This window comes from Urocampus carinirostris, chromosome 1 (assembly GCF_059441175.1).
Source record: "Urocampus carinirostris isolate Australia breed hairy pipefish chromosome 1, RoL_Ucar_1.0, whole genome shotgun sequence".
Taxonomy (NCBI): Eukaryota; Metazoa; Chordata; class Actinopteri; order Syngnathiformes; family Syngnathidae; genus Urocampus; species Urocampus carinirostris.
In genome coordinates, this window is record NC_142349.1 from 4484749 (window position 1) to 4510757 (window position 26009).

The 26009-nt window shown below is 38.3% G+C and overlaps 1 protein-coding gene across 2 annotated transcripts in view; it reads right to left on the reverse strand.

The window, feature by feature from the left end:
- The window catches only part of col15a1b (collagen, type XV, alpha 1b), a 55264-nt gene that overhangs the window by 27086 nt on the left and 2169 nt on the right, over positions 1-26009 (reverse strand). The window contains exons 2-15 of one of the 2 annotated variants that reach the window (XM_088344739.1): positions 20318-20505; positions 18231-18440; positions 16772-16924; positions 12260-12334; positions 11978-12073; positions 10552-10663; positions 10384-10424; positions 10147-10299; positions 10021-10047; positions 8265-8327; positions 6516-6593; positions 5285-5347; positions 5055-5207; positions 61-216 (exon numbers count right to left, since the gene is read on the reverse strand). In XM_088344739.1, coding sequence (XP_088200865.1) covers positions 61-216; positions 5055-5207; positions 5285-5347; positions 6516-6593; positions 8265-8327; positions 10021-10047; positions 10147-10299; positions 10384-10424; positions 10552-10663; positions 11978-12073; positions 12260-12334; positions 16772-16924; positions 18231-18440; positions 20318-20505 — 1568 coding nt within the window. The remainder of the gene's footprint in view (positions 1-60; positions 217-5054; positions 5208-5284; positions 5348-6515; positions 6594-8264; positions 8328-10020; positions 10048-10146; positions 10300-10383; positions 10425-10551; positions 10664-11977; positions 12074-12259; positions 12335-16771; positions 16925-18230; positions 18441-20317; positions 20506-26009) is intronic. The other variant, XM_088344648.1, reaches the window with a different exon arrangement.

Here is a 26009-nt window from a genome sequence, read left to right on the forward strand (position 1 = left end):
TTTGACTGTAGCACTGAATTTTGCTTTGCCAGTTTATCAAGCGACCCAAGGAATATATACCTCGCCCGATACCCAAGCAGAGCCGAAGTCAAGCCCAGCCCCAGAAGCAAAACTGGACTCAGAATTAGAACTGAAACCAGAGCCAAGGTCAGAGTACAACTCTGCGCTCAAACCTGAACCACCAGACCCAGAACCACTAAACCAATCTTTAAACATCTGCAACAGAGTGAAGAGGAGGAGCAAATGTTCCATGTGGACAACAAGATTCAGGAAGGAGGCAGATGACGAAACAGAGCAGCAATTTGATGGTAAATGCATTGAGGGAAAAGAAAAACTTTGAAAAAACTTGTACTGTACTCTGCATTTTAATACAATGGTCGGCCACCTTTTCTGTACCATGTAACAGTGTCTGACAACATTCCAGTGGCCTGTCCCTCTAATAACATTAGGAATGATAACAATAACAATAAAAACAACAATATTAGGCCTAAATCAACGGTGTTATCATGAAACAACTAGGGATGTAGATGACAAGAGAAAATCACATTACATTTTTATTTTATCATTATATTATTTTTACTCATGGTACCAAGTTGTCTCACCTTTTTATCTTGAAGGTGCATATGAATAGTTAATCATAATACAACGTTGATTTGGCTGAAGGCTTTCCAATAATGCTCCATTACAACATGGCACTGTAAAAATAGTGTGAGGATGAGATAAAACCGAATGCCTTTTGTCTAAACATCTAATTCCTAGTAGGTCTGTTGCTCGGATTATGCGCTCTCACCGCAGCGATCCTGGTTCGATTCCCGCTGCATCCAAAGACTGATCAATCATTACTTGATTACAGTGATGCACTACCGTAATACCTCGGAGTAACGTTCAACCAAACTTTGAAATTAACTTTATTTTTATCAAGAAAAACACGCACTCATACATGTATAAATCGATATAAGCGAGAACTAAGGCATATTTCAGTCATTTTTTTCTTTCTGCACTACCTGGTACCAAACGACCCACAGCCATTGCCATTCTGTGGTTCAGTAGTTGCCGACCATTGTTTGAATGGATCAAAAAATGGATATGCACTTCACTGCAAAAAACTATCTTGTTCATTGGTAGGACATTTTGGCAAATAAAAAAAAACATACAAGTACGGTAATTATGACTTAAAATAGGCAAAGTAATCATTTGTTCATTCTAAATAGATCTTTTTTTCCCTTTTTAACATATATAATTCCTCAAATTCTTGAAATAGGAAATTGATATAATTTAAATAGGTAAAATAACTCTATTTTCAAAACCAATCAATTCATTCAATTTACTATATTTTATAATACACAGAATGTATGTTAATAATTGTAAAATTGTATCTGACTTGAATGACTCCCCCTTTAAAATCAATGCGAGGAATAGAGAAAACTGTACATATTTAATACAGTTATATCTACTGTAGTTATACATATATATATATATATATATATATATATATATATATATATATATATATATATATATATATATATATATATATATATATATATAGCTACTGTAGTTATATATATATATCTACATTTCAGACTTCTAGACTTCAAACATCAAGATATAAAATTGTCATTTCTTGTAAAGCATCAACAATAAGTGGGACACAATCATAAAGTGAAGCACACTTTATTGGATATTTTAAACGTTTTTAACAAATAAAAAAACGATAAAGTGGGTGTGCAAAATAATTCAGCCCCATTGAGTTAATACTTTGTTGCGCCACCTTTTGCTGCTATTACAGCTGCAAGTCGCTCGGGGTATGTTTCTATCAGTTTTGCACGTCGAGAAACTGATATTTTTTCCCATTCCTCCTAGCGAAACAGCTCGAGCTCAGTGAGGTTGAACGGAAAGCGTTTGTGAACAGCAATTTTCAGTTCTTTCCACAGATTCTCAATTGGATTGAAGTCTGGACTATAACACCTATATAACACCTTGATATGTTTTTTGGTCCCATTGTAGATTTTGCTTTATGTTTTGGATCATTGTCTTGTTGGTAGACAAATCTCCGTCTTAGTCTCAGGTTTTTTGCTGACTTCATCAGGTTTTCTTCCAGAATGGTCCTGTATTCGGTTCCATCCATCTTCCCAGCAATTTTAACCATCTTCCCAGTCCCTGCTAAAGAAAAGCAGGCCCAAAGCATAATGCCGCCACCACCATGTTTGACTGGGGTAATGGTGTGTTGAGGGTGATGAGCTGTGCAGCTTTTACGCCAAACATAACGTCTTGCATTGTTGCCAAAAAGTTCGATTTTGGTCTCATCTGACCAGAGCACCTTCTTCCACATGTTTCGTGTGTCTCCCAGGTGGCTTGTGGCAAACTTTAGACGACACTTATTATGGATATCTTTAAGAAATGGCTTCCTTATTGCCAGTCTTCCAAAAAGGCCAGATTGGTGCAGTATACGACTGATTGTTGTCCTATGGACAGATTCCCCCACCCCAGCTGTAGACTTTTGCAGTTCATCCAGAGTGATCATGGGCCTCTTGGCTGCATCTCTGATCAGTTTTCTCCTCGTATGAGCTGAAAGTTTAGGGGGATGGCCCGAACTTGGTAGATTTGCAGTGGTCCAGCTCTAAACCTCTCCGCAACAGTATCTCGGACCTGCCTGGTGTGTTCATCGTTCTTCATGCTCTCTGCGCTTTAAACAGAACTCTGAGACTATCACAGTGCAGGTGCATTTATACATTTTATACACACTACACATTTATAGACTTGATTACACACAGGTGGATTCTATTTATCATCGTTAGTTATTTAGATCAACCTTGAATCATTCAAAGACCCTCACTGTACTTCTGGTCAGAGTTTGCTGCACTGAAAGTAAATGGGCTGAATAATTTTGCACACACACTTTTTTGTTTTTTATTTGTTAAATTATTTTTAAATATCTAATAAAGTCTGTCCCACTTATTGTTGATGCTTCACAAGATACAGTTTTATATCTTGATGTTTGAAGTCTGAATTGTGGCAAAAGGTCACAAAGTTCAAGGGGGCTAAATTGTTTTTGCAAGCCACTGTGTGTGTATATTTAAAAATATCTCACCTCATCTCATTAACTGCACCGCTTATCCTCAGTAGGGTCGCGGGGGTGCTGGAGCCCATCCCAGCAATCGTCGGGCAGTGGGCAGGGGACACCCTGAACTGGTTGCCAGCCAATCGCAGGGCACACAGGGACACACTACTCGCTCGCTCATTCACACCTAGGGACAATTTGGACCGGCCATTCCACCTGAAATGCATGTCTTTGGAATGTGGGAGGAAACTGAAGTGCCCGGAGGAAACCCACGCAAGCATGGGGAGAACATACAAACTCCGCACAGGAAGTCCGGTAGCTGGATTTGAACCCACACAGGATATATATTATATATATATTATATATATATCATAGCGTAAAACTTGCTAGTTCACTTTTCCATTATATTCTAATATTTTGAGAAGGGATATTTGAATTTTTGCCCTAATCTGCATTATTAAAACAATAAAAGACATGTAATATTACAGTTGATTTGCAATAAATCCAGAATGAATGACTTTTTTTCTATTGTATTACAGAAATCAAATAACTTTATCACAATATTAAAATTTTCCGAGACAGGGTTTCTATTAAAACCAAAGAACAAACTCTTTTTAGTGGCTCAACCTTTCAGTTAACAAACACATGTTTTTTTGCAAATGACTACTGTCCTGTTGAATAATAATTTCAATCATCGGATAGAGAAGCAGTGAGAACTTTTTAACCAATTATAATGCAGAGCACAATGCACAGTACAAATCCTTGAAATTTGATACGCGTTACAGCGAGGGTTTATTGTACACTGAATATTTAACCACCACATCTTGATGCCATAATTTGTAATATTATTACAATTAGAACTGGCTTTGAAATAAAAGTACAGAATTACAAATTACTAAAGCAACTCTTTCAAGGCTTAAGAATTCCTTTAGTAGACGGTAAAGTTTAAACTGTTGCAGCACACAATGGATTAATGTGCCACTACAAGGCCACAACTACAGTACTGTAGTATCTCCCCAGGAGATTAGAATATGTGGAAATAGGTTCCATACTAAACATGGATTACTAAATGCTTCGGTGCACTGAACCATGTTTGCCAGGTTCATTTCATTCTATTAAAGTCCTTAAGAAGCTCACCCTTTATACACTGCATCACTGAGATATTTAAAAAATAATTTGGAAAGGCATAGAAGGTGCAATAGTTTACAAATCTGACAGTGCAGGCGTAGTTTTCTTAGCCAATTTAGCAGAAAACTCACTTGAGCCTAAGGGCAACATGGTAGAAAAAGTACTTTTGCGTGGACAGGTCTAGTAGGTTAGAGAGATAAAGAGAGAGTGGGAGAAAATAATGAGTAACAGATCAATGGGAAGAGAGAAGGGAGAAAAGAGAAAAAGATGAAAAAGAAGGAGAAAAAGAATGAGAAGGACAGATAGAGATAAGCAGAGAAAAAAAGGTAAAGAAAAAGTGAATGAGAGAAACAGTCAGTGACAGAAAGAAATAAAGAAAGGTAAAGAAAGGTGAAAAAAAAAGGAAAAAAAGAAAGAAAGACATAGAAGTAAAGACAGTAAGAAAGAACACAAAAAAGGCAGGCAGACAGACAGACAGACAGACAGACAGACAGACAGACAGACAGAAATCGCTTGGTGGGCCTGATCCGGACCATGGGTCATATGTTTGACACCCCTGTTATAGTGCATCAAATTACCAACTCAACAGGATTTTAAGATGGCAGTGTGTTCTTGTAGCAGCACAGAAGTATATGTAAGGCATAATATCAACTTGTTAAACTACAATCTGTGGCACTTCAACTTAAGGGAACCAAAATGTTCTGTTTTTGTAGGTGTTTTTTAAATTTCTTTAAACAGCACCTGAATTACACAGACCCATTAAACCAACCACCATGTTTTGATCGTACATGTGCAGCTTTTAATTTACTCTTTGGGTACTATTTTGAATTTAAATGTAAATAAATACATATTTTAGGTGACTTACTGGTATTCCTGGCTGTCCTCTGAGTCCATCATTTCCTGGTGCACCAAGAGGCCCAACATTTGTATAAGAAAGCCCCTTAGCAATGTCAGCTGACGAAGGGTCAGTCCCAGGAAGTCCGGGTGGTCCCGGAGGCCCAGGTGGTCCGGGTGGACCCTGAGGAACACCGTGACCTTTATTCAGTTATGTTTGTGATGAACTACGTACGCTATATATCACAGGTCCGTATTCACCCGAATGACCTCAGTATCACTTTCCAGGTCTTCAAAGCCAGAACCCAGGGCATCCTCACCATACTACACAAGAGTACAGAACAACACAAAACACATGCATTTAAAAAATACAGAGTGCACAAATGTTGGTTGCGTCATTGACATCGCCTGCAATACAAGGTTGGTTGTTTTTTTTTTTTTTTTTTTTTTACATTCTCTTTAAAACCTGTTCATTTATGGGGCAACTAATTTAATTAAGTGGATACACATGCTGGATAAGATTATGCTTTTTAAAATAAAGGTCTCCAATTGGTGGATTAAGTAATAATGGGATAAGGGGTGCAGATAAAGGATGGATGAATCCAGCAGAGTACACGAGGAAGATGAAGAAACTTGAGAAGGGACTGCAAGATACACAAAGAGGTAAGTATTAGTTTCAGGAGCGAGCAGCAGCAAGTCAACTGCAGGAGAGAGAGAGTGGGAAAGGTGAGAGGAGAGAGTGGGAAAGGTGAGATGGCACAACATTCATTTGGACAGGTAACTTAAAATTAGTTTTACCTGGTTATATCAGTATCAGAAATTATTTTCCCCCCGTTTTATTAACACTCCACTTATTGAAACATGAATATTTTGTTTGTTTGTTTGTTTGTACATGATTCAATTGTTTGTTTGTTTGTACATGATTCAAATTGAATCTTTTCTTCCGGCGCCGTCACGAATGGCAGCCACTCCAGCAGCTCCCGTGTTATTTTCGATTGTTCTCGATTGTTCTCAGCTCGGGGATGCTGCTGGAAATGTGAATTTCCCTTCGGGGATGAACAAAGTATCTATCTATCTATCTATCTATCTATCTATCTATCTATCTATCTAAACATTACATTCATACACAGATTTGACGTAGTGCTTAACTAAATAGGATTTTAGCATTTAAGTATTTATATCAAAGGCCACCAACCCCTTTGACGCTGAAGGCTACTATTTTGATTAACAAATGTATTACTAAAATAACAAGTATTAATCTTATTACTATGTTGTTATTATGCCAATATTATGTTACAACTAGGTTGTAATTATTAGAAGGAGGTTTAAAGTAGGTTTAGTTAACCACTAAAACATCATGCCAAATATAGATCCAATTTCCAAGGAAATCACAATGATCCATTGCTATTAAACTATTTTCATAACCAGTCTGCGGGCTACTCGGGGAGCTACCCGGGGACTTCTCAGGGGGGCACCACATTGCAATACTCACAGGAACACTGCGCGATCTTGGGGGTCCAGGAGGCCCGGGTAAGCCCGGTGGGCCTGGTAAGCCCACTCCAGGATCACCCTGGAGGTAGAAATGTCAAGACAATATACTGTTAGAAAATGTTTTTTCGAGGTGTGATGGTTGAGATGTTCCTTTGAGAAGACTGAATGAAGTTGACAAAACCTAAGGACTCTTTTAGGAGATGCTAGCATACGTTTATTTTCATGCAGGCGCAATTAGATATTTGGTCGGAAACTGTAATCCCTCGTTTATCACAGTAATGGGGACAAGAACACCCTTAATACGCAAAAATATGCGAAGTAGCCCCCGCTCCCTCTCGATGTTTAACATGTGCTCTGTCGGCCCCTGATTCTCGCACTAGTCAACCTGACATAATTTATCGTGGTTGCACGGGTGCTTTTCGTTTTAGGCGAAAACAACAGAAAAAAAGAGTCTTCACGTATGACACAAATTCTCTCTCCATTTGCGGCCCCAGTTCTAAAAAATGGTGGAATGGGGATAATGGAACATGAACAAAACAGTGCAGTTACTTCTAGGGGACAACAATAGCATGTGTGAGACCTATTTAACTAAGTGCATGAAGTGAATTAATGGATGTTAAATGGATGCTTGAAAAAGGGAATACCCCCAGGCATGTAATTGCATTATTAATTTATGTACATGTTATTTCATTTATATGTTCATATTTGTTTGTTAATGTTATCTCTTTTATTGCACTTTAATCATTTGGCACTTTACTTTTAGTTTTGCAAAGTTTTGGAACATTTAGTAATGTTTTTGTGATCAGCCGCCAGGGGCAGCTACGGGGTCCTGAAAGTGACAGCATGGGGCCAGGTGAATGAGATGTGAGAGACAAACGAGAGAACACACAAAGACAAATGACAAATGTAAACAAAGCTGATGCAAACAAAAATAATTAAAAAAGAGTTACAACCAACGCACACCATCATTGTCCCCCTGAAGTGTGCAATAAATGCTTAAGCACCCGAACCCCCAAAAAAATACAGTCTGCCTGCCCCTGCTCTCAGCAATACTCGACACAACCGTGCATTTCATTTTCTACAGGCACGCCTCCTGTGACAATAGTGCTTTCTGCCAGACCTGCTGCGAGCAATATGGTTTTTGAGATAATGGATCGCGGTCGTACGAATGAACTTTTTTGTTGTTGTCATTTTTTCATTTAGGCTGAAACAATTTGCAAAACAAGAGCCAGAAGGCCAGCCAAAAGTACGTTTTGTCGGTCCCTCCTCGCAGCAATATGCAATTCGGAACAATGGATCACAGTCGCAAGAGTACATTTAACTTCGTGATGGGCGGAACCGCAACAAACTACTGCTCAGCCCGATAAAAATGCGGCTCGTAGCATTATGTGATTGGGGGATAAAAGATCACAGTATATTTTTCAATCCATGAGCCACTGTGGCTGTGAAGTGCAAAACTTAAACTTGCGAAGGATTACAGTATTTTGATGCAAAATATTTGGGTTTCAAACATTAGTCCAGACTAGATGCATCCAGGAACTATTTTCACCAGATATGCGAATGTAGTTCTTCTAAATTTGATCAGTACAGAAGCAATATCCCAGATTGTTGCTCCACAGACTATTGTTTGCAGAATCTGGCACCATTGAAGGAAGGCGATTTAAACCTTGAAGAAAGTTTTTGAGAACAGACCAGTTGTTTAAGTCAAAGTGTACCAAATGGACCTTAATGATTGGTAGATTAGCTCTACCTTTTCTCCTTTGACTCCAGTATCTCCATCCAAACCTGGAAATCCTTGAGGTCCTCTCTGACCCTAAAAGTACAACAAATGATTATCAAATGAAGCATGTCGTTAATGACACAAAGAAAAGTACCAGTACTTTCACTATTATTTAGGTGCTGATGCATATGCTGTTACGTTGAAGTATTTTTGATTGCGCTATTGTTACGATGTACTTAAATAAATCATTTGTTAACATCAAAAGCCAAACATGTTTACATGATAATAAAAATTAGAAGGAAATACAGGAACCTACTCTTAATATTAATACAAATATAAAGTACAAGGAAATAATTCATATTCAATGAGGAATCAAATGTATAGGTAATGTATGTATTGAAAAATGTCTATTCATAATTTTTCTCGACTCTTATTTTGGAAATACGCTGCTGCTAATTGTACTATTGCTGGGGTGTCCAAACTTCTCAGGAAGCAGGCCAGATTTGGTGAGCTGAAAATGTGTGACGATTCAGTCTGGCATTCTTTGTACAGACTTTAATAAATTCACCCTCTGTGAAAGGTTTGAAGTGATTGGAGATCAGCGTCGCGACCTCGGAGCTTGCCTTTGTAGCATTTTCATTTGACTTGTAAGTTATGGTGGCACAGCAGCTTCCAGTTGCTTCACTTTTTCAAAGCGTCCGTTTCGTTTTCAGTTTTTTTTTGGTAGTCAGCAAGTTTTGTCTGGTAGTGCCTCTTGATATTATATTCTTTGAAAACAGCCAGTTTAATTGGGCAGTTGTTTTTGGATTTTGGTGAAAAAAAATACTCCAATTTCCACTTGTCCTTGAAGCTACAATCAACTTTCCTTTTTTATTTACACTGGACATGTCAGAAATGGGTTGGGTTAAATTTTTCATGGAAAACCAAGGGCATGGTGGCCAAAGGGCAACTACCATCATCTGGTGAAATGGTGATTATGATTTATATATTTGTTCATTTATTTATTTTTTACAAATGTATTTTATAGTGCAATCAACAATACTGGCGGGCCAGATGTTATTAATTTTATGACAGAGGCCGCGAGCCAGTAAGAATTTGATCACGGGCCGCAACTGGCCAATAGTTTTGATGCACTTAAATCTTAGATGAGTTTCCAAGCACTACCCTGTCAAAATTTTTGCCCATTTATCCTGAAATTATTTCTATCTTATGTTTATCTTCTAATCTTTAATGTGTGTTTATTCTGGAGTGCCATGTCTATTATCGATGTGAACAATGTTTACTACGCTCAATAAAACCAATTTTAATTCTTTTATTTCCCCAAAACGAGAAAAAAGGGAAACAAAAGGGAAAATCTAACTTGCAGCAATGTCCGGATATTTTCGACATCCCGAAAAAAATGTTCGTATCTTCCGTTTTGCGTAAGTCGAATGTTCGTAAGTTGGGGAGTGTCCGTATACTCCTTTGACGCTTCAAGATGAACAGTTTTATGCTTTATTAGAATAAATCTATTTTATTCTGGCGACTATACTGTACAATTCACAATTCTTATTAAGGCATACTAATAACTAATGAAAATACGTTTGTGAACACATTTCAATCAAGCAGACCACATGTTTGGATGATGGTGTTAATGGTTCATAGTTTTCTTAGCCAATTTAGCAGAACATGTGACCTAATTTCAATTGCAAGTTATAAACGTTTGTTAACTCTTCATGCGACAATTTTCTACTAACACTACACAGCGAGTCATTAGACGGAAATATACAACAAATATCAATCTTACCACTTCTCCGTTGTCTCCCTTCATTCCCTGAAAAGCGTTTGGCAGAGGTTGGTGAGCTTTTCCCCTGACCCAGCCCATGTTCAATGTTTGTTGGAGTTCTGCAAAGTGTGCGTGTCAAACACAAACCTGCTCTCCATCTCTTCCTGGTTTTCCTGGTTTTCCAGGAATTCCGGGCGGACCTCTTGACCCTGGCTCCATTTGCCTCGGTGGAAGAATGGGCCCTGGGGAACCAGGTGAGCCCGGTTGTCCAGGTTCTCCCGGCTCTCCTTTGCGAAGAACCTGGGTGGTGAATATTGAAAGGCTTCTTATGACATAGTCCCACCAAACAATTGAAATATACAATAATCATTCATTTGAACTGACATTTTCAGATGCTTCCCCGGGTTCATCTGTTTGATGAGAACCTGCGGATGAGAATTTACAAAATTCTGACCGCAATATTAAAGTAACAGACATGCAAAATCAGTGAATCCTTGACACAAAACACTGAATTTCAACATAATCAAACATCGACAAAGTCATAAATTTAACCTCTTAGCAATATTTCTTCATTGGCCTTGATCGGGTTCTGGTAACTTGATTGTTGGTCAGTTTCCAGCATTGGAGCTGCGGTGGGTGGTGCACTTAGTGGAACAGTGTTTTCCTATAAGAAAATGTGTGCTATTAAAACTCTTACAGTTTATCATATAAACATGTAGAACGCTAATCAGGGTCGATCACTATGGCCTATTACAGCATCAGAGCTGCCAAATATTGAAAATCATATTTCAGAAATTACATAGGAGCATTTAAGAGCACCAGTTATAGTTGGGCAATGGAGCATTGAAAGCAACAAAGTGGCAATCATTTTCAAGTGTTGTGTAAAAATTGGTATCAATATAGCTGTTAAATATGTGCAACCATCCACTTTATAAGAAAAAAAACATTTTAAATCCAAAAGTCGTATTTCTTCATTTTTTTAGTCATTTTCATAGGGGTATTTAGTAATTGTGTATAAACTGTTGTAGTAAGCTAAAAATATTCTTAGCTTTTGGTAGCTCTATGGTATTAATTTTGTGGCCTGTGCCGCATTGGTCTAATACAAATTGAAAAGTGTCTTTGGGGCAGTAAAGGCTGTATCCAGAATGACATGACTGAATGTATTTCTTTTGAGGTTTCCTAGGACAAGACGGGATGTTTGGGGTTAACTTGACTTCCCACATGTGGGAGTAAGAAAGATGACAAACAGGCACATATTTACTTTGGTGTGGGTGCCTTTGATAAAACCAGTGCTCAAGTCATATAAAACCAACATCTTTGATAGAAACAACCATTGCTACCAAAAAAAAATAATGAACGTAATTTATTTTTGTCAATTGGTGCCTATGCAACATCCTCACAACACCCAATATTCTTGTTGTGTTGTAAGGGGGATTACCTCATGTGTGGTCCCATCTCAAGGTTTTCCGCATGCTGGGGTTTTTCCAGTTTCTTCTTGCCCTTGTGTAGGTTTAAGGTAAAGGGGTGTTGCAACTACTATAACTGTGAGCCTTTGCTGCCATTTGAGATTCTGTGATTAAGGGCTATACAAATAGATGTGACTTGAGTTGGGGAGATTACTGCATATAGGAGATGATAATTCAAGTTTATTATTCACTATGTTTCAAACATGCATTTTCTTATGATCTTATCTGGGCTGTAAAGGCCAGTCCAAATGGTCCCTTAGTGTGAATGAGTGAGTGAGTTGTATGTCACTGGGTGCCCTGCAACTGGCTGGCAACCAGTTCAGGGTGTTCCCTGCCCACTGCCCGAAGATGGCAGGGATGGGCTCCAGCACCCCCACAACCCTAGTGAGGATAAGTGACAGAGAAAATGGATGGATGGATGTATATGGTAGTTTATAAAGCAGCTACTGCTTTACTAGCTGCAGGCAACTGGACCCAAAATACATTGTGTAACACTAACAATCTTTCCTTACCTGTTCAACTTCATGTTTCCCTCCTGTTTTCTTAATAGTTTTTTGCTCTGTTTCTCTGTCATCCAGACCATCATCACCACTGGCAAACCCAGAAGCCTTCAACAAATGCGTCATGAGAAGAAAAATATATTACATTCAAATATTTAAAACATCCTTCAAAATCTGCTTTTCAAGTCTTCTGTGCTCCAGCTTTTCTTACTGAGAAACTTATCGTTGTATTTATTGAATCAGATTGTTAACACAGTGAATGCAATGATGTTGTAATGTGTGTTTGTTGCTTACATCAGGGTCGTCATCCTCACATTGCTCGTCTGCTGCCCTAGGATCGTCTTTGATGATCAGCTGTTGAATGGATCCCTGAAGATAAGGTGTGAGGATGGAAGTTTTTAAATAAAACCACTCGGGGGCTGAATAGTTAGGCTGCAATAACATTAATCTATTCCCAGCAAGGAAAGAACTAAACTCCTGTCTCTTAGGGCAACCAAAAGAGTTTATTTGAATGTTTTCCCCCTTTAATTTAACAAACACACCTCAATCCGGCTTGATTTATTGGGTTTGTAAACTGAAACCAAAGCTTTCTATAAGGTAAGTTTGGAATTAAAAAAAAATCAATTTGCTTTACATTATTGTTTATTAAATGAGATGATTTGCATTCATATAGCGCTTTTCAAGTCAAGACTTCCCAAAGCGCTTTACAGTGTGCAGCCATGTAAGGCGCTAACCTGCTTATTGGGGGTATTAGGGGTTCAGTGTCTTACCCAAGGGCACTTCGACATGTAACACGGAGGAGCCGGGATTCAAACTGCGATCTCTTGATCCCAAGGCGAGCGCTCTACCTCATGTGTATTTAAAAATGCTATACACTGTTCTTGGTAGAAAATACAACTCTTCTAAAGAGTATAATTTTTAGTATATGCTGCAAGCCGCTTGGTAAGTCTATTTTGCTTGTTTATAAAAAGAATGTACTGTAGATCTGTTTCTTCATTTTCCTCATGTGGAGGTTTTTAAGTTTTTCCTTGCCCTCATGTAGGTTTTAGATCAGGGCATGGTGTAATAATTGTCTGTACAGTAGTTTGCAATAATCTGTGGTCAGTGCAGCCATTTGAGACTCCTTGTAATTAAGGGCTATACAAATTAACATAACTTGACTTGACTATACCATTATGCAGGCAGATTGAATAGGATGCCAGGGTTCTTAATTTTTTTAACTGTTATTATCCACTGTTGTTTGTTATTTACATTATAATGCACTATTTACATCAATGTCACTATTGGTCAATAATGTTGGTATGCTCTGATTTCCACAGCCTGAGCTGTTTTGCTTTTTGTAACTCAGGAGATTTATTAATAAGGAAGGGCTCAGGGGGGATCTTTCAAACAGGTTGACATTTTAGTGCAGTCCTCTCCTCTTGTCCTTGCAAGCTGAAATGTCATTGATGTGTTCTCTCCTTATTTTGAGTGTTTACTATACTGTAAACTGAAATAGACTTAGTGGGATGTAGATGGCCGGCGGGCCATAGTTTGGGCACCACGACTGATGCTTCCTCAAAAGGAGAACATATGCTAACTAAGTGACTGACAGTGACTTAACAGTCTGACTAACTGTATACAAATATCAAGCCAGAAACAGTGCTTGATGTTGTTATGTATCTGTATGGAGTTGAAAACAAATATGTCCATCTTAAAAATGCAACATTCATTGTTAAAGGGGCTGTAAAGAATTTGGAACTGTTTTACTCACTGCTGCCATCTCTTGGCTTGTGTCATCTTTGCAGCCTCTTTAAAGCTCCTTATGTTGCACGTGTGTGCATTTTCAAGTAACGCTTCCTTTTTTATCTTTCTTGTTTTTTTTTGGCCTTTGGATTTAACTTGAAAAGGGTCTTTTCTTACTTTTAACATTTGATACAAAATAGAAACAAAACAAAGACATGGGCAAGTTACTCTACATTCAAAGTTCTCTTTTACCCTGTAATATCGTTTTAAAGCCTCCTTAACCTCATCCTAAAGCTATAAAACTGCCCTAGTTCTTGAGTTAGATCTTCAATGTTGCTTCAATTTATAACCAGAGAAGCTTTAGCAGCATTAGCTCAGGAGGTAGAGCGCTCGTCTGGGGATCAAGAGATCGCAGGTTCGAATCCCGGCTCCTCTGTGTTACATGTTGAAGTGTCCTTGGGCAAGACACAGTACCCCTAATGCCCCCAATAAGCAGGTTGGCGCTTGCATTGGTGTGTGAGTGTGTGTTAATGGGTAGATGTGAATCACATTGTAAAGCGCTTTGGGAAGTCTTCATTGACTTGAAAAGCGCTATATAAATGCAGATAATTTCATTTCATCATTTCATTTAATTTCATACAGTAGATATGAGTTAAAACTTTAACTTTCAACTGGGAAGTTTGTGTTGGCAATGGTCAGGCTGTACTTGCCCAACGCACACCATAGGAAATGGTGCCCCTACGACTCTGGTGGTTAAGGGATCCATCCATCCGTCCGTCCGACCGACCTAGAACAAGCCATGTCATGACAGAACGGTATGACATCTTCCTCCCTTATACAATCCCCCACTAACTTCCTTTCTGTTTTTAAATCTCACCAATGTCAACAAATCTATGCAAGGTGTTCCTGCATCGCCGACGGTCCTGACATCTTGTTGGTGCAACGGATTAGCAGTTTTTAAAAAAATCTCTATTGCATTTAGAATTTAAAAAAGCTATTTTGGACCAAAAATTTAAAAAAATGTTAGGAGCCTCCGGCCAAATTAAAAGCCTTAAATGAGCCGTATAGTGAACGCAACACATGCTGTATGTATCTATATTAGCCTATTGCCAAAATGACTAAGTTAAATGCAGCACACCCTATGGAGAATGACATGACTACTCTGTTGTATGATACCGACTCAAGTTTTACTTTGTTACAATATTAATAGATTACAAAATGTTTAATTGTTTTGATAAAATTAAAGAAATGCAATTAAGGAATCAAATTTTGTTGGTCATTTTTATTTTGAGTATTGGAAAAAACAACAAAGGTGCATGATGTTCCCCTTATCTGGTCCCCCCAAAAAAAAACAATAAAATACAGCATGCATTTATAATGATAGAAGAGCAACAAATATGAAAGTAAATAAATTCACATTAAGGCAGTTTGATTAGTAATAAGTTAGATTTCTATGCAGTTATTTATTTCGTTTTATCTTTGGGGTCCTTGGCGGAACAGGCATATGCAAAGGGGCAGGACTTGTCTCCCACAGGAGCGGACAAAAAAGAAAACAAACCAAGAATGTGCATAGTTACTTAAGTAACGCGTTAAATAGACATAATGTAGCGGAGTAAGAGTACCATATCTTCCTCACAAATCTGCTCAAATCAAGTCACGTTTATTTGTATAGCCTTAATCACAAAATGTCTCAAATGACTGCACAGGTTTCAATGACACCATCCCCTGATCTTAAACCAACATGCGAGCTAGGAAAAACTCAAAAACCTCAGCATAATGAAAATTAAAAAAAAATTGAGAAGGGGCTCACAAGTGGTAATCCCCCTTCGAGGATGACCATGGTGCAAAGGTAAAAGTAAGCGGCAGTAGCTCAGGAGGTAGAGCGCTCGTCTTGGGATCAAGGGATCCCAGTTTGAATCCCGGCTCGTCCATGTTACATGTTGAAGTGAACCCCTAATACCCCCAATAAGCAGGTTAGCGTCTTACATGGCTGCAATACAAGGCCGCTATTGGGAAATGTGGAGCACATTGCAAAGCGCTTTGGGAAGTAATTGACTTGAAAAGCGCGATATAAATGCAGATCATTTCAGATCATTTCAGATTCAGATTCAGATTCAGATCTACTTTATTGTCATTCTAGTACACGTGTATACATAAAGTGATTTAAAAATACGTCCCAAAACATACTCAAGTAAATGTAATTTGTTATTACCCACCTCTGCTTGTGAGGAGGTAACACTTTGAGGACAATTCAATTTTTAATTTTCTTATTTTCAAATGTTTGCAATAGTATGCATATCGACACATGTTAATTGCTGACTCTGTTTTTTTTTTATATCTAAATGCTCCGGAAAATAGCATGTGTCGTATACGTGTTAGGCAATGTAACGCTGAGTCGTGCGCACGAGTACTTTTGTGTACGTTTTTTTTAACTGTGATGCTATAAATGATAGTATTTGGATAGAAATTGTTCAACCTGGATTAAGTATCACATCAGTGAAAGCCTGGGTGTAAAATGGACAGACCACCACTGATGAATGAATAATAGACAGTTTAATAAAGAACTGCATACCCACAAAAGCATAATTTTGCCACAAAGATGTCTGTGCACACTACTGTGTCATGATTACTGATTCAGGGCACCTGCGGCTGCCCTGGTGACGCCAAAAGCCCTGGTCGCTGATTGGCTCCTTGCCACCTTTTAAACCCCTCCGACTCCCTGTTACCGGCATCCGATCATTGCGAACCTTCAGCTCCCGCTAAGGCAAGCCTTCCGAACCTGACTCCCTGTTTTTGACTCCCGTACATTTCCCGGCTTCGACCAGTTTCCGTTTGATCACGTCTCTGCTCCTGTGCCCCGGTAACCCGACCTGCTTTTCCCTCTTCGACACCGCTATCGCTCGCCAGAGAAGTGCCACTTCCGCGTCCCGAGCGACCTGCTCCCCATAATCAACGATCACTGGATCGTTGGTGCCAGCTTACGTCTCTTTTCAAATAAAACTAAAACTAACGCAATTGGGTTCCCGTCTCCGTTCCTGGTTCCTGACATACTGACATTTAACATGTCTGTTTTTGACTTACCTCAAACTTCTCAAGGCCGGTGCTTCCCGCATTTGCAACAAAAATGCCAGAGTTGTGCGAGAACGTGAGCCTTTCTGGCCTCCGATGGAAGGTAATCTTCTCGGCTTCTCCGCAGTCCATGTAGAGGCGCACCTCATTGTGTTCCACAACCACCTATCACATTGACATTCAAATAGCATCATCAAGTATTAAACTTTACCCAACAAATTTGAATTTCCCTCTAGTCTGAATCTTTCCTTTCTATCTTATAATTATAAGCGCAGATAAGAGCTTAATCCACGAAAAAGCACACCTTGTTGTGCTTGACAACCACCTATCACATTGACACGAGCAAGTTGAATAAGAATAATAGAATCATCAAGTACTCTAAAACCATGTATGGATACTAAAAAAAACAACAAAAAAAAACAATATATATAAATATATATATATTTTTTTTTTTCCAAAAAGACTTCTCTGTCTGCTTTGGCTTTTGCCGACCGAACATTTTACTTCTTTGTGTCTCTCTGTGCTAGATGCTAAAAGACGTACTGCTTCTGTGGTTCATGGCCCAATTTTTAACCCGTCAAAATGATGGATGGCCTTGAAATTTTCAGGGTCAACTCTAAAAAAATCCGTCAATGATGGAGAATGCTCAGTTAATGTATCCTCTGCTGACACAGAAATATAAAAGATGTAAATGTTTACACAGGCTTGTTTAACTTAGATGTCATTATAAAAGGGAGTCTTTAAATTGTTATCGTGAAGCACCTATCACCCTACTGAGTCCTCAAAATTAAAATAATACATTTTGGGTTAGCTTCGGGCAGCACGGCGGCGCAGTGGTTAGCACGTGTGCGGCACAGTTCTAAGGTCTTGGGAACCTCCTGTGTGGGTTCAAATCCAGCTACCGGACTTCCTGTGCGGAGTTTGTATGTTCTCCCCGTGCTTGCGTGGGTTTCCTCCGGGCACTCCGGTTTCCTCCCACATTCCAAAGACATGCATTTCAGGTGGATTGGCCGGTCCAAATTGTCCCTAGGTGTGAATGAGCGAGCGAGTTGTCTGTCCCTGTGTGCCCTACAATTGGCTGGCAACCAGTTCAGGGTGTCCCCTGCCCACTGCCCGATGATTGCTTGGATGGGCTCCAGCACCCCCGCGACCCTACTGAGGATAAGCGGTGAAGCTAATGAGATGAGATGAGATGGGTTAGCTTCGGGCTCCGTCCTGCAAATCAAGTTGTTTTTTTAGGCCCAATTTTACCTCTGATTAAAATAAAAAAATATACCATTTGATTTTCTGGACCATTTTTTTTAATTGAATTGAAATTTCTTAAATGTCATTGATAACAGCAACGAGATCAGATATGGCACTCTAAGATAGGAGAAAAATAATATAAAAAACTACTGTATCGGGATAAATAGATGCGTAATCTACATGGTGAAAGAACAATTTCCAAACCATATTCAGGTGTATAACTCACAGTAAAACGTGTCCACTGCTCCGTCATGTCAGGGACAGTGAAGGCGGCAGCTTTCTGGCTATGTGATGGATGCTCGCCATCCGTGTAGTACAACAAGATATTCTGCAGACCGCCGTGGACTGGAGTGAGTGCTAAGCCCAACTCTACAACTTTTTGACGGGCGTCTGTGATGGCGAAGAGCGTGCCTCCCCTCTGGTTGGCTGGACGAATCTGAAGCAAAAAATGAAATAAGGAATTAACTGTGATCGGTTACCTAGGGAGCATGTTGCATTCAATAGAGAAATACAACAACACACCTGTTTTCAGACATTTTTTTTGAAGGGAGCTTTGTGCGGGGGTTTTCTTTGTAAAATTGATTTATATGATGTTACATTTTTCTGTTTTAAAGAAAATAGTTTTCAAACAATATTCCTGAAACTTTTCCTTCCGTTTTTTGGGGATTTGTTTTCTAAATTTGAGACCAATTACAGAATTGACATTCATTGCTTTGAGTACTGGTGAACAAACTTGGCAGTGATACACAGTAGAACTAAGCTTTATTTCAATTAGGTTTAAAGGTGCTGTCCAGAGCTTATCATGGCTTAAAGTCATGATCACAGCTCATTCATCAAGTACGTGCATTTCCTTGACGCGCCCAAATAAGCTCTTTTTATTTGTTGTTTGGGGTTTGGGTTGCATTGGGACTGTACTTAAAATAGGCCTTTTCTTACTTTTACTATTTTCATACTACATTAACAATAAACTGCAATGACGAGCATTAAGTCTCCCCTCTCACTCCTGCTTCCTAATGTGTTACATGTTACAGAACTGCATAGCTAACAGTAAGATAAAAGCAGAAAGCACATTGGAAAACATATAAAAGCTCTTTGAACTCAGCTCAGCATTGTCAACAAATATTCAATAGAGAAAACATTATATTTTCAACATCTTAAGCACACTTAGAACGACACACGGCACTATTTATAGACACTAGGAGATAGTCCTATTTTTGAGTCACATAGTATGTTGACTTGATACAGGCATCTGATGATTCTTAGTCTTCGAACAAGGATTCATTGATACAAAATGATTCTTTTGAAATGCATCCCCAAAAAAAAAACAGAAAACTTGAAAACAAATATTCTGCAAAACAGGGAACATTTTTTGAATTTTTGGGGGGGTAAAACAAAAAACACATACTTTGAAAAAGAATTAAAATAAATATTTTAGAAAAACAGAATATAAATATCTAGTAAATCACATTTGGTCTCCTGAAAAACTAAACACATCCTACAAAACTGAAAATAATATTCAATAGAACAGATCATTAAAAACACTTTGCAACGATGAATCAAATCCTCTTTTTAAATATAAAACACTCTTTGGTGTTTTTATTGTTTCAAGCTAATTCAATTTGATCCCGAAGTGTCCAGTGTTGTGTTTAAATACCTGACTTTTTTTTTAAAAGTTATTTTGATCATTTCAAAATGTTCAACAATCTTGTAAGGGGACAAAAAGAATAATAAAAAAAAAGAACATATTTTGTTGGACTGATTTCGTCTTGCCTAATGCTGCTCTAATCTGGATTGTCTCTGTCACTCTTAGCAGACGACAACATCACCATAGATTGGTAATATTATCCACATGGTCTGTCCTTTTTAGAGTAAATATTTGCCACTATGTGTTTGTGCGTTCATTGTCGTTTAATAAGGGGAATTACAATCATTAAAAACTGTAGCAATTGGCTGAGGTTGGCAGGTATGAAATATACTGCTATATACAATGAGACTAAATTTACTGCAAGTGGGGAAAAAAACTAAGAAAGATGCTGAAAAGATTGTTTTTAATTGTTTATTTGGTAAATAAAATAAACTTATTTTACAAAAATTATCTTTGTTTTCATGTTACATAGTCTGTCTTGCTCTGAGTAAATAATGTTTTGTTTGTAAGGTTATCGCTTAATAAGGGGAATTGCAATCATGAATAAGAGGAGCAATTGGCTGAGGATCGACAGATAAGTGTATGAACAATATTTTTACCATAAAACACACACAAAAAACATTATTCAAATATTCTGTTAGTTAGGAAGGGTTTTACATCGGTGTTACCGTGACAATGATGGCAAAGTCGATGTAGAATGCTCCAGGCACAAAAGTTTTGGTGAGCCTGCCTATGTTTGCTTCAGGCCCGAAGTTGTATGCTGGGAAGCCCTCAAAACCGGTAGTGAAGGAGACGGAAGGCGGTAGGGGCACGCCGATTAACTCTGTCAGGTCCAGATGATGTCCCGAGCTTTGCTCTGACAAAACAAGTGCACACGTTTCAAAAAATATTTAACCTTTTTGAAGCCGAGAGCTCCTTTTTTTGTAACTGATTTAGTGTTATTACTATGCTGTTACTATGTTGGTATTGTATTTTGAAGAGTATCTTATTATTAAGAGTAAAATGGGCTCTTAAAGGGGCACAGAGTGATTGAGTACAATTCATAATTATTTGCTGATTCTAAAAAGATGTATTTGGCTATTAGTCAGAAATTGTAGAGCACTCCTCTTTGGACCGAGAGATCACAGGCTCCATCGAGCAAAGACATTATTTCAGATTTGCCAGCTCTGACGGACTTTACTACAAATGTAAAGCAGGGTATATAAACTTTAGTGTTTTCCCCTCTAAAATACCTTAATGCTTTTTAGATATGTCAACTCACTCTTATTTCCTGGCGCATCTAATGCTATAAAAGGAGCAAACTTTCTTTGGGCAATCTTTGCAGATAACTTTATAAGTTCATAACCAATGACAGAACGAACATATTCTGGATTTTTTTAAGGCGTGTCCAGGTTTCCATTTCACGGTAATGTACAAAATTAAGGTGACAGTGAGGAGCTACACATCATGCTGTAAGGCTGATAGGGTGCAACACCAACGTAAACGTCAATTTAATAAAAAATAAAACACTTACTGTAGAACAAATAACTATGTGCCAGTTCCCATCAATCGTCTTCACATTGAGTATGCCTTTATCCACTTCAAACACTTCTCCATATTAGTTTATGGCTGAGGAAACGGGACAAACCTTACCCCTAACAATCTTTCCGGATACCTCTGATCAACGTTACAAGTGCCTTGGACACATTGTCGAACCATTTTATTTTATTACAAAGTGTCAGGGTGATAGGTGTCTTGAGATTAGACGCAAATCTGCCCAATTCCACACCTTCTGGTTAGCACCGTCGGGGGAACGTGGCATGAAAAATCCTGACAAGTTCATGTATTTCTACTTATCATTTCAATCAATGTTTTTTTTTTTCCTCAGTTTTTTTTTTTTTTTTAAAAATCAAATACGTTTTTTACCACTAGCAGGCGTTAAATAATACACACTGTCCCTTCAAATGTATTGAACTTAATATTATCTGGTGTTATTCCAGGATCAAAGATAGTGAATTTTCCTAGTTGACCTTCTCCTGACTCTCAATGTTTGGCTGCACTTCCTCAAAGATCATAATCATCGACAACACTTTCCAACAATGTGTACCAATTATACCGCTCATATGAATCGATGGCCCCTCCTTCACTTTCTTCTGATTCAGTGAATCGGTCTCCCACTGTGAGCAACTTTCACCCCAACATTCCAGTGAACATCCGTTTTGATACAGTACTTGACACATAAAGTCAGGCACATGCATTCTTGGTTGCGATCTAAGTGAGGAGATATTATTGACACAAAACATCCCCTAATCCTCCCCCTTAACCTTGAACACCATAAATGAACATTCACAATGAGACCAATGTCTATCTCCTTTCAGTTTTCAAGTCATTATGCTAGATAGAGGCCACACACACACTTTTTTTCACTCATATGCACAAAAGCTACGGATTGCACCAGACACTACAAAGATCGGGGCTCTCCAATTTATCAGCCTGACCAACCGGAAACAGACCCAATTAGAAGCTTTAGTGCAAAAATGTTTAAATGAATACCGCATTTTCCGGACTATAAGGTGCACCTAAATACCCCAAATTGGCCAGAAATTTACACATCCACACATGCGTTACTACACTAGGTCTTACGGTATACAAGTGTTTTTGTGCAATTATTGATTAATCAACGCTGACCCAAATCGATAAACATTGTATGCAACAGGAATCGAACCCGGGCCGCATCCCTTAGAGCCCCAGCACTTAAACACTTGTCTACCAGTGATACAGAAGACACGCGAAAAGTCAATAGATTCACGGTTCACGGATCCCTGGACCGCATGGGTCTTCGGGGCATTACTATTCATTATTTACACAGTGCCAGAAACGAATGTTAGAGAATGGAGTAAACAGAGGGTCTGTTAGGGTCTGGTACGCCTCCTGCCACCACAGGGGCCCAACTGTGGTTTGAAGAGGATACAATTGTGTCCAATCACCACACACCTGTGCACCTATATCCTGAACCCTTTATAAGGACATTTTATACATCAAACATTGTCGGGTAATCTTATTTAAATTGTACTACCGTGTCAGTTTGTTTCTAGTTTATGTCTTACTTTGCATTTGACACTTCCAGTTTCGGTCTTTAACAACAATTTGTTCTTTTTTGTTTCTGGTATGGGCATTTTGTTGGTTGCTTTGTGCCCACATGGTTTGTTTTTTTACTTTCAATAAATCCCATCATTGTTTTGAGCACTGCTGCCTCCTGTTTCTGACTCCCCCACATGGGTCCATCATCCTCCAAAAACCATAAAAAAGTCATCCTGAAAGATATAAATAAACTCAAAGTCCGATTCACCATCAGATATGCCACAGAGTTGTTCCCCTCATCATACCTTTTGCCTATATATATATATATATATATATATATATATATATATATATATATATATATATATATATATTCAACTTTCCAGTCGTAGCTAAAAAAAAAAGTGTGATAATGGCATAATCGAATGCATTTTCATATGTCTGCATCACTAGTGGTCAAGGGGTTAGGTGTCGGTGCCCTTCGCCGACCCAGGTTTGATTTCTGTTGCATACAATGTTTTGCGAATTTTTGATGCTTTTATTCAATAGGAGCAGCACATACACTTTATTTATAAGTTATAGGAAGACAATAAAACGTTATTTTCATTGCAACCGTATATATGCGTTTTTGCTTTGTAAATCTGACTGTGCCTCACCAGACACGGGCCTCACCGCATGTCACTGGTTGCGAGGTTATTGTGAATGTAATTGTCGGTGACTAATACAATATTAAAAGCGATTTCCCAAAACTGGCATTTGACTTTTGGTCAGTTATCATCATTATTTAACAATAACTTATGGACGACCTGTTTGCCTTTTTTCCCAACTCTGAACATTTTTGCTACATCAGTCCTATAAACTCGGTAACCACGACTTCAGATCTTGGCAGGGTGGGGTAGGTTATAGTGGGAATGTATCCAACATGATACCAAGTAAATACAGGGTATCGGCCAATACGATAAGATACTGATACCTTTTGCTTGGAAATGTCATTATCAGTGAACAATTGCACCCTCCCTTTAAGTAGTCTATTATAATTATGATATGAACAGTACAATAACATGGGCAGTAAAAATGTTTTATATGTTATTAAAAAACTATAATGCATTTTATAACGGTACAAAAAGACAACACCCTTACTACAACGACTGTTTCAGAACAACAGGAAAGAGAATGCACAGAAAACTGGTGATTTGAGGAAATTGATGGAGGGACAAAGTACTGATCCCAAGATAATAGTAACAATTCGATCAGAGTACTTGCTTACTATCATTCATACTTATATCTAAATTGATCTGCCCACCTCTTGGTCATTCAGGAGACTAATTATCAATCAAACGTTAGTTTTTTTCAAAGTTTTCAAACGATATATTAAACTCCCAACACTTTACCTAATTTTGTGCTCCAGTTGCTCTTCAAAATCTCTCAAACGTCACATAATCCGCATCATGTTGGCCACATGAATGCCTGATCAACAGGCCGAGACTTACAAAAAAAACGCCCCCCCTCCGTGTTGCCCTGCATAACCTTTTAAACCCACCTTGACCTTGTCATGTCATACAAAAGCTTCCCGCTGCCCAGCCCACTCCAACCCGATTTCTCATGCTGCCAAAGACCCTGTGCAATGCACGTCAGGGTACGGCTATGTCACATACCAGGGTGCTACCCGAGCAAAAGAAAAGCTTCAGGAAAGTAAAAGGTTTGCGTTGAGAAGTTTGCATGCAAGCATTTTTAAATAAGATAAAACTAGGATCATTTGCCCTTGGAAATAACCTGTCTTTGAGCCTGTTAGTCTTTGATTTAAAGGGACAGTGTGTAATATTTAGTGCCTCTTAGTGCTCAGAAATGCATACAGTGATTTGAATAGTACGCATAAACATAAAACCATCATACTAATGTTAATCTCTATAAAAAAAAATCATAGGTGGAGAAATGTGTATTTCTTTCACATAGTGGAATGCTGTCTAGAGGCCATGTTTGTTTGGAAACTTGATGCTACTCTGTGCTCTGTGGCACTGTTTTTTGTTCGCATTAGACAACAGTACCATCTAGTGGACAAATATCACACACTTCGGCTTTAAGGAAACTAACACCGACCTGGTCAATGAGGTGGTGATCGGGGTGAGATGGGTATTCCTATCTTGTTCATAGGTAAATGTTATTGCACCTTTTTTCATAGCACTATTATTAGGCCATTGTCCATTGACCATTGTGAATATCTTACCCCATTTATGCTGAAATTCTTTATTTTTTTTAAATATCTTTTAAGTCTCAATATGTGTTCATTATGGAGTATTATCTCTTATCTAATTGTAAACAAATTTCGCTACTTTGTTATCAATTACAATACAGGCAATTCCCATATTCACTGTTATTATTATGTTATGACCCGTGTTGGGACTAACTGGTTACAAAGGAATGCGTACTAGGAATGGAATTACTTTGCGCCATAATAATTACTGTAATGCGTTATTAATAAAATGTAGTAACTCAACTGTCGCTACTCCATGGTGCGCTACTGCGTTATTCCGTTACTCATTTAATGAAGATCTTGAATTACCCTTGAACAACCCTGCATAATTTTGATTGTCAAAACTTTCATAATGCCAGCAATATGAATGTTTTTACCTATCTACAAAGTACAACTGAATACTGTTATCGTGGCTTCAAGCACAGAGTATAATGAAATGAATTTTCCCCTCATGGAGATATTCTCCCTACTGAATATAGTCGCATCCAAGCTGAATTTACAACAATAAAATAAAATACTGAAATCACGGTGTGAGCTTATATACGCATATTTAGTTGTGTGTCACCAGTAGCGAATGGTAGGCAGCATGTGAGGAAGGGGGTGTGGCTTACACAACAAACCATAAGGAAATGATTAGGGTGTGCTGAATTTTGGGCTTTTTATAAAAAGAATTATGAACACAATCATGCATTCAGAAAAAAAAAGAATATCTCTGATAAAGACGTGGTTTGAAACCCAGAGACAAAATTTGAGCTCTTAAATAGCATAAGCCAAGAAATATGAACGCTTCACTGCTTCCACAGGTTGTTGTACACAATTTCTTGTATTTCTTTTAGTATGTTTAAAACGTCATATTGTCAGACATAACGAAATTGTGAATATGCTTGATTGCTGTTAAGATTGTCGAGAGGGGTTGTTCAAACCTCACATTGTTTGTTTGCTGTTGTTGGTGTCAATAAATTTGTTCAAACCCCCCAAAATTTTATTTTAGTATGTGGCTATTTTTAAGCAGTTCTTCAGGGTCAGCTTCTATGCAAGTATATATGGTA